This window comes from Lycorma delicatula, chromosome 1 (assembly GCF_047948215.1).
Source record: "Lycorma delicatula isolate Av1 chromosome 1, ASM4794821v1, whole genome shotgun sequence".
Lineage (NCBI taxonomy): Eukaryota > Metazoa > Arthropoda > Insecta > Hemiptera > Fulgoridae > Lycorma > Lycorma delicatula.
In genome coordinates, this window is record NC_134455.1 from 259,272,188 (window position 1) to 259,282,227 (window position 10,040).

The 10,040-nt window shown below is 27.6% G+C and overlaps 1 protein-coding gene across 1 annotated transcript in view; it reads left to right on the plus strand.

The window, feature by feature from the left end:
- Positions 1–4,468, plus strand: part of nmdyn-D7 (nucleoside diphosphate kinase homolog 7) — a 57,824-nt gene extending 53,356 nt beyond the window's left edge. The window contains exon 10 of the mRNA XM_075354872.1: positions 4,365–4,468. Coding sequence (XP_075210987.1) covers positions 4,365–4,403 — 39 coding nt within the window. The 3' untranslated portion in view covers positions 4,404–4,468. The remainder of the gene's footprint in view (positions 1–4,364) is intronic.
- The last annotated feature ends 5,572 nt before the right edge of the window (positions 4,469–10,040 follow it).

A 10,040-nucleotide genomic window follows, 5' to 3' on the forward strand; every position in this document is an offset into this window, starting at 1 on the left:
ATTTATATATATATTTTTTAAATCTAAAAAAATTGAAAACAAAATTATACTATACAGAAATACTGTATATAAAATTGTCACCCGCATGCTTTTTAGGTATGTTTGTGTCAGCAATGTTTTTTAACTTTTAATTTTATCTCTCATTTCTATTTTTGTTAACAAATAACAAATAGTAATGATGTTTTTAATATTTTTGATTTCCTTATTTGCACAAAAAACTAGATGCTAAAGGTTTAAAGAAATAGTTTTCATAAAATGTGATTTGTTTTTCTCTACTGTACTTTCAAAGTGACAGCTGTTTGCAAAATATGCAAAAAATCAACCGTTTTTTTAAAAAAAGTTTTTGCGAATATGTGGAAATTTTCTTTTCGGGTGTTTTTAATAAAAACTACCTGACTACACAGTCGTATGACTTTCTTATCATGCGGCTTTTTTATGATGCACGGCTCACGTACACATACACACAACTTAATTTACAATATTTATAATTTTATTTAAATATAATATTTTTTGTGCAGCTGTATGTCAGTGTTCTACTAGCACTTCTTGTGATTGGAGGTACTGTTGACGCAGTATACCCACTTAGCCACTAGTTTAGAGCATTTTTTGGGGTGGGGGTATGATTTTTAAAAAATCTTTTTTATAGATATTATTGTTTAGTTGTTGACAAATGTACCTAAGAAAAATAAGACTTTAATTAGGCAAAATCTTGAGATACTAAGGGTGACCTTGCTTTACAGCCTCACTCCTTTGACCTTTTCAGTTGAAAATTTTTGGCATAAATGTCCCATATACAGAAGTAATCTGACCAAGTTTGGTCAAAATTGGTCCAGTAGTTCTGGGGATATAAAGTGTGAAACACTGAACAGACTCACATGTATATATGAACATCCGGAAAATCCATCCATCCGGTTTTTTTGGGTTCCTTATATGTCAAAATGTCAAGATCTGCTGTAAACTGCATATGCCCAATTGCACCGATTACAATACTTTTCCTTCTACAGCTGTAGCACTAGACAGAAAAGTAACAAAAATCAGTTTTTAAATCAAGGAGAGTGATTTAAAATTTAATGAGATACATAATAAGTAATTTTATAGGGAGAAAAAATCATAAACTTTTTCAAATGACTTAAAATTTTTAATATATATAATAATTTAAAAATAAGAATCATTGCAATGTACGTTAGTATGATTTTGCGCCCTTTTTTAAAACTACATTTGACTTGTACACTTTACTACATTTTCAGTATGAATTTATTCAAGATAATTTAAATGAAAGCTGATAAGGGTATTGTGGTGCAGGTGAGCATAGGCCACTTTCAAATAAGGTGACATATCTTTTACATATAAAGGAAAATGCGTTTGAATTATCTTTTCCTCATTTTTTAATTTATTTTTTAATCTTCAATACTCTCTTGGGCAACAATTAGTCTCCAGATGGAATGGTCAAAAGAAGGTCATCAGAAAGTATAAGAACTATGGAATTCTTTGAATTGAATCATGAAAGCTAAATCTTGTATGAATTGGTAAGGAAGGGAGAAAGTGAAGAAGATTTTTGGTATGGAGTTATGAGATAGTCAATTCAGAAAGAAAACATAAAAAAATGGATGTGCAAGAGTAGGAATAAATAACGACTAAAAAAACAGAGTTAATAATTTGTGTTTACAAGTAGCAGAGTGAGAAGCCTGACTAAAAACAATAGTTGTTGTTTATCAGAACCTATGCGGCAGAAAATGATGAGTAGAAAGAAGGATATATGTGAAAAAAAAGATGATCTTATGAAATATATAAAAGATGACAGTATAGTAGAAATGGAAGACTGGAATATCACAGTAGAGGCAGAAAAAAAAAAAGAAAAATAGTTTGAGTTAGTTTGCAAAATAATAGAAACTAGACCTTCAGAATTTTGCATGAAGTGTAGTTACTGTGAACAAGCTTTTAAAAAATTATAAAATACGATATACATCGATATACATTGAGAATACTGTATATATGATATGAGAATACCATATAACAGTTAAGTAGAGATTTTGACACCATATCTGTAAAATGGCATTTTCACATGCTACAAAATTGTAATTCCATCTCATCCTCTGAAGCAATACATAACTGTAGTCCTGGAGGCTAAAAAAAGTTTGGTTAGTTGTATTAAGGTTTAAGAAACTGTAAAACAATGAGTACTAAGGATTGGATAGAACAGATTAAAAGAGAAGAATCTTAAGTTAAAATTTGGATTTTAAGTTAAAAAATGTAGTATTGTTTAGTATTGCAGGATGAGTAGAAAATAAAAATCTTAAAGTTGACAATGGCAGAAAACTGTAAAAACTGTTAAACAGTAAGGAAGATTGAGTAGTGCAGAGATGTGTGAAATGGTATTTTATAGTTATATTTTGAACAATGTGGAATTCAGTTTTTCAGGAAGATTTTAGCTAGATTTTTTTTAATAAGTTGAGAATAACAAAATGTGACTGAATAATTATTTTTTAGAGTTTCTTTTTTCTTAGAGCATGGTATTAAGGAGAGTTTGAAAAATGAAATATTCAAAATATAAAAAGTAAATAAAAAGCTCTTGGGTAAAAACCTTTATTAAAACAATGATTATTTCGTTATTCAAAAACTATTTTTGAATATTTTTACAAGCTTGGACAAAACAATATAAAGCTTGCTCTAAGATCTGAATTCTAATAATTGCTAAACAGTTATTCGTTTGAATATATACTAATGTTTATCAAGTATGTGTTTGCAAATGAAAATTTATAGGAACTACTAGTTGAATTTCAGGGACAAGAAATAAAAAAAAAAAAAATGAAATCACAGCATATGGTTTTGTTTCTATACAAATGTAGAGATGAAAAAAAGTAGGGTTTTGTTCAAAATAGTTCAAGCAAGACTCATTTTAGGTTTCTATAAATCTGAAACAGCAATATATACTTAGTATCCATTTCATCCATTTAAAATATACTTTTGTACTCCTAAATTTATTGTATCAGCGGACGTGTTAGAACATTTTTTCAAGATAATATTGTTATAGCTTGTCAGTTTTATGAAAAATTTATAAAGTAAAGATTTTACTGGAATTAATTTTAATAAAAAAAATTGTCTCCTGCACATTTACAAACTCTCTAGTTAATTATATTGAAGTTACAGATTTATATTGTTTTTGTCTTTAGAGAGCAGATTAGAAGATAGGGTCCAGAGTATGTAAAAGAGAATTTAGTTATGAAAGCATTAGTCATAAATGAACTAAACAGTTTTTGAAGAACCATTACAAATGCTGACATATAATTATTCAATAGTGTCTTAAAAATGTTTCCCTTACCTAACCCATCAAATAAAAAAAAATTAATATTTTGGTATTTAAAACCAATTTTTCAAAAATATCATGCTTTTGGTACCAGTAAAAATTGAATTGTGTTGAAGAGGTCTTGGCCCCTACCTCCCTTCCTTTAATTAAAAAACTTGTAATATTGTGATATTCAAACTTGTTCTTTGTCAAAATACTTTTCTAATTTTAGGAACAAGTTGAAAACATAGTGGTGATAGAAAAGTTTGCCTTGTTTTCTATAATCCCTTTCAATTATCAGTAATTAAAATATTTTAATGTTTACACACCTTTTTTCATCAGTGTTCTGCTTTATTTTATAAAGCAGAACAGCTTTATAGGGCTGGGTATCAAATTCAATAATGTCAACATGAAGACCGTTAAGGAAACTTAGAAATCTTTTAAAAATAAAGGAATTTATAATATATTAATTTTAAGAAAAATATTAAACATGGTGAAAATACTGAACTAATATTACTCCCAAAATGCTGTATTTGTTTGTTTGCATTTTATTCAGAAGTTTGATGTATTCAGTTTTTCAAAATTGTACTTTAAATCTATCTGCTATATGAGAGCTTGCTTAATACAAAATTTATCTAAAGCAAACTAGGTGCTGTGGTTATTTATGGTTATTTATGAAATCTCTATCCAGAGATTTCATAAATAACCATTGACTAACGTTCTTGTTCAGTATGATGTATTGTAAAATAAGTACTATTTTAACAAAATTAAAATTAGAATCTTATTAACTTCTTGAACCATTTGTACAGTTTAATTGGTTAGTTGATCACAGATACCTTGTCAGTAATCAAAGTGTTAAATCTGTCCAAGGACTTAGATTGACGGTGACTCAAAGTGTGCCACTAGTATATTGTAAAAATATTTTCCATTTAAATTGATAAATGATTGATAATACCTGACAGTAGTTGTAAATTGCATTCAGTTTAAATCAAATGAAAACATTTTAAGTAATAAGGAATCTTGTGTTTGTATAAATACAGACATTTAATTTTTTTTCTATTGAAATTTTTTATTCTTTCAGGTCCAGTATTTTTTCAAGATTCTGAGTTCAACATCATAATCAAAATTGTGAAAGTTAATTACTTAAAATGTATTTTGCTGTATTAAAGCTAATTTTTTGTCGTATGAATTCATTTATTGCTATTCTTGTTACATCTTTCTGTAGTAACTTTACCTAAATTGATTACAGCTACCCTCTACTGAGTGCTGGATACTTTGTTATCTGGCTTTTGAAGTTGTTTTTATTGCACTACTAATTTAAAGTATTCTTAGGTAAAAGAATTTTCTGGGTAAACTACTCAAGTTTTTTTATATATTACATCATGGTGAAATTTCATCCTTTAGTATATTGAGGTTAGGAATAGAATCCAGCTGTAAAGGTTATTTGTAAATCCAGAAAAATTTAGAAAATTAAACCTAAATTAAATAAAAATGTTATATCTTTTTAAAATAAAATTTTTGGCTTCATATTTTACTAAATAATTTAATTTCAGGTTATACTTTTAGTAATTATTTTACTCTATTCCATCCATAACTTACAATTCATTTATATTGGTGTTATGAACAATTTTGCCTGAAGACCGTTAACACGTTGTGGTAGATTTTAGAGTGAGGTTGGACTATATGTTCATAGGTGATGAATGAAGACAACGCCTTGTTGCTTGTTGAATAATGGTTTAATGAATTGTCATCTTGATAGTTAATGAAATGAATTGTAACATAACATATAACTTGACGTATAAAAATATAAAAATGTAAAATTAAATACAACATTAAAGCTAATGTTCATTCGAACAAAGAATGGAGTCCATCTGGACTAAAAGTATGATGTGACCGCCTTGGATCAGATTTGAGTGCTGAATGAATAAGTCGCTACCTCGTAATGACCACTCCCTGTGGAATTATGACGTAGGACATGGCGTGATCAGATTACCTGACCAAGCTTGCCATGGAGACTCTAGTCCTCGCTAGGTAGCAGCACACGACAGAAAAGTGGAACGTAACAATTAGTTAAATGTTATTTAAAGATAATGACAGGTAGTGAAATACTTTTTTTTATGAAATTAGAGTATTTCTATAGGGTCAAAATGTTTATTTTTTTCTGTTTGTATTTTATTTTAAATACTGAAACATATTTTCAGATATAAAACATAGGTAAAAAGAAAATGTTTACATTCCTTATGCTTACTTAGACGGAGAGGGTAGGATATTATAGTTGCTTCAAACAGGCTGCTGGCACTATTTTACCAAACAGTAAGTGCTGCGCAGTGCCAATTTTAAGTTAGCTATTAGGGCTTGACTGGAGTCTTGTCCATAACTGCCTAAAGACTGTTAACCCCAGTGATGAAAGGTTTAACTGGGATTAAAGGGTTTAAATAAGTCAAAGGTGTAATAGCAGTTAACCTCAGTTATTATTGGTTTGCTACTACAAATAGTCACTCACTTCACTTGAAAATTTGCTGCAGGATTCTGTTATATTATCAGATTTAATCATGTCCTTTTTGAAAAGATTAAAAAAAAATAATATTAAATAAATAAACCAGATTGTTCAATGCAATCTATGTAAGGAAATAGTGTAGATGTATTGCAATTGTATTTAGGTTTTACTTCATAAAATTGCTGAGTTGAAGGCTACAGTTTGGTAGCTACACATGTAATATTTTTTCTTCAATAATAATTTCATGATTGTTATTATTAATTGTATCTTTAGTGTCATTTATGTTTAGAAAATTATTAACTGTCAGAAACAGATGATATGAGTTTAAGTTCTTGTTCATGTAACTTATTGAAAATGAACAATGCAGCCCATGACATGATTATGATTTGTAACAATAGTTGTCACAGCAAGGACAAGCTTCTGCTGAGAATTGATAAATAAAGTAACTTCTTGTGATTTGTTAATGATAAAACTTAATTTCACTTCACCTTGACACTTTGCATTGTACTTGAATAATCATCTTTTATAACTTTTTGTTTTGTTGATTTTTGCTTTTCTGTATCCTGTCAGTAGGTGCTAGGAATTTAATTAATTAATTTTTTTATGTTGATGTATGTTTTTAACTTATTCTTCGTACTGTACAAAATTTGACATAATACACCCCTTCAGAACTTCATTGGCTTTATATAATATTAAGAGTATTGAAACCTAGTTTTTAAGAATATGAGCAGATAATTATTTTCTTGTGAGAAAGTATGATTAAAAATTTTTAAAGAGTTGAAATGTAACATGTAGGCATAAATGTGTATTTATTATTCTCAGCAATGTATTAAAATTTTATGAAATTCTGAAAAAATTGCTGGGCACTCACAAATTAGGTTAAGTTAATTAACAGTACTTGAAATAATAATTTTAAGGAACAAATTTACCTAATCTTGACACTTTATAACATAACGGCAGGCCTAAATTTGTTAGTTGATCTGTAGGTGGATTTATTTTTTTGTGTTTATGAAGCTCATATTGCTTTCTGCTGTTAAAAAAAATGTATATTTTCATAAATAAGGAATATACCAGGTATCAAAATATCATGTATATTTATTTGGGGTCTCCTCACTTAATGTCATGACTGGGTAATTACACAACCAATGTAATGTACATTGTCTTGAGCAGTTAAAATTTTGATCATAATTTAGTCAATGGTATTTATATATAGTACTTTGTTGTTACTGTTGTAAATATCATTGGTTCATTAGTCTTACTGGTTGAATATGTTAGCCATAAAATATCAATTCCAAAAAATAAAATTGTTTATTTTAAAAAATTATAAAACTATTTGGTCACTGTCATTCTAACAGAAATTTTAATTATTTTTATGTTGGTTAGAATATTAATTATTCTTATATTCTGAATAATCATATTTTGTTGTATTTTACTCATTATATATTTTAATCTCCTTATTGTAGGCTTGTTTGATGTCCTTGAAGAGTTGTTTGTCTGAATATGAAACAAAAACAACCTACTGTTAGTTGGTGTAGACTGAGGTATATTAACTTGTTGGGTTTGATTGAATAAGTTGAGGCTGTACCTATAAACCATATTAAAAACTCTGACTTGACTATACATTCAATGTATGTTTTACGACCAATGTGTTTAGCAGTTTTACCTATTCATATTACAAGTGGATAATTTATAATATGCAATAGCTGTTATTTTATTTTGGTTCAATATGGTTTTTGTGACTTAATAATGAAAGAAATTCTTATTTATATATGATTCATATCATATTTTATATAATATATAGATTTTATATCTTTACTTGTTGTTTTATTCCATTAATATACTTGCATCAACTAAAATTTACGTTAGTTATTAATAAAAGGCTATTGCACTTTTATGGAGAAACTGCATCCAGTATTGCCTACTTTCAGTGATACAGTAATGACTGTAAAACAGATTCTTTGTTGAAGTGTAAATAAAAAATTTGATTCATATATTTGTATAATATGAAAATTATAAAATAGAAATCTTTGAACAATAGTAAAAAGAATAAATATTGTGTAAATTACTTAAAATGATTTGAAATTGACAGTTAAGCATCATGAACTTTTAACTGCTAGGAAGAAAAAATTATTTTACAGAAACAAATGAAATATTATCTCACTGCCAAGAAGACGACTAATTCCAGCTTTCTAGGGAAAAAATTAAGAAAAAAGTGGACACTAGCCAGATAATTGAAGTTGCTGTTTTATCATAGAATGTGAAAAATATATAAAATATTAATTGTCAAATTAATCCAATAATAAATAATTTTTTATCAGTAGCATATAACTTAGTACAGTAAGATTGCACCAAATTATTTTTTTTCTTTATATTATGAGTATGTCAGAGTTATACAGAAGATTAAGATGCTTGATGTATGACTTGTGAAGAAGAAAACCTCTGTCTGCTATGATTAGGTTAAATTTATGAGGTATTAGTGATAAAAAAACATAAAAAATGAATTTTTAACAGCAGAAAATGTGAATTCTATAAATATTTTTCATCACTTAAAAGCAGTTTATGGTAGTGAAACTGTTGACAGGAGTACTGTAAATAGGTGGGTGTTGAAATTTCACGAATTTGAAGCTGGTAAAGCGACAATTGAGGACGCACTTTGCAGCAGATGACTGGTTTCTGTAACTTGACGAGAAACTTCAAAAGGTGGTGGATGATTTGCTTCACCCAGCAAAAGTGACTGGCAAATCACCCAGCAACACATCGCTATTCAGTTAGGTATATCTAAAGAATGAGTAGGCCATATTGTAGAGCACTTGGGTTACCGTAAAATCTGTGCACGATGGGTACCATGCAAACTTTGTGATGGCTCTTTGCAAGTTGAAGTTTGAGCCTATTCTGCATCCAACATACTCACCAGATTTGGCTCCATGTTATTTCCATTTCTTCTCTCATCTCAAAGGTGATCATTACACCACCGACAATGAGGTCAAGGAAGCTGTGGCCACTTGCATTTGAGAAAGACTACCAGAATGTTTCAGTGATGGAATGCAAAAACTTGTTGTTACATGTTGGGAAAAGTGTATCATTGTAAACGGGATTATAGTAAAAAATAAATACTGTATTTTGTAGCTAAGGTATTGTACTTTTATTCATTTTTTTTTTTATTCCCATGCTATGCATATATGTACAAAAATTATCAGCCAAGCCTCGTATTACATATTTTCTTATGTTTTTTTTTTTGGGTTAAGTCAGTGTGTTGTTAATAAAATAATATTAAAGAATATTATTGTATTATTAAAATGTAAAGAAAATGAAAGTGTGTAATTTACAAATTTGTTGGTGATATTGAAATTGAAGTACACTTTTAAATATTTCTTGGATGATTTTAAATGAAGTTATTAATAACATGATTATAATAAATATTTAAAGGTTGATTTATTGGTATATTATCATATGTAATCATTATGACTCTATGAATAAATAAATAATCATTTATTTAGACATTATTAACAAAGATTCTAATAACAATGATTTTAGTAATTTCTTCAACATTTATTGATTTTTAATTAATATTTAATTTAATTAAATTAATATTTATTGATTTTTGTAAATAACATTTTTTTAGTATTAATTATTAAAAAATGAGTACCCACTTATTTCTCAAGGGTGATTTACTATAATCATCCAATCATATAAGTGGTAAATATTAAATCCACAGACAGAAAAATCTATTGGACAGAAAACAATCTTTAACTATTGTTATGTATAGGAACAGTCATTTGAATGAAATTAAGTAAAATATTTTCTGTTGTTGAAAAATATTTTATACAATAATGATTTAAAAGTTATATCCATTGTTTTTTAATTGTGATTTGTAATAAACAAGCAAACTGAAAAAAACTGGTTCACCAAACATATAGGGAGTTTGTAGTATCTCATAAGTCTAAAAAAATTTCAATATTCTGAAATTTTGGATGCTTTGATTTTTCAGTTGAAAGTCTTTTTCTTTTAATATATTATGAGTCATACATTAAAACAGCTGTTAAAATTAGATTAAAAGAAAACATGTTAGGTAGGAATATTAATATTGTTATTTGTATGCTATATATATAAACATTTTGTGTGTTAAATCTGCTGTACTTAAACCAAATTCATTTACATTTTTCTGAAATTTGTATTGCTTTTATTTTGTGATGTAGGGAAAAAGTTAAATGATAGAAATGACAAGTAAGGCTTATTTTAATTTTTTTAACTAAGATTTGA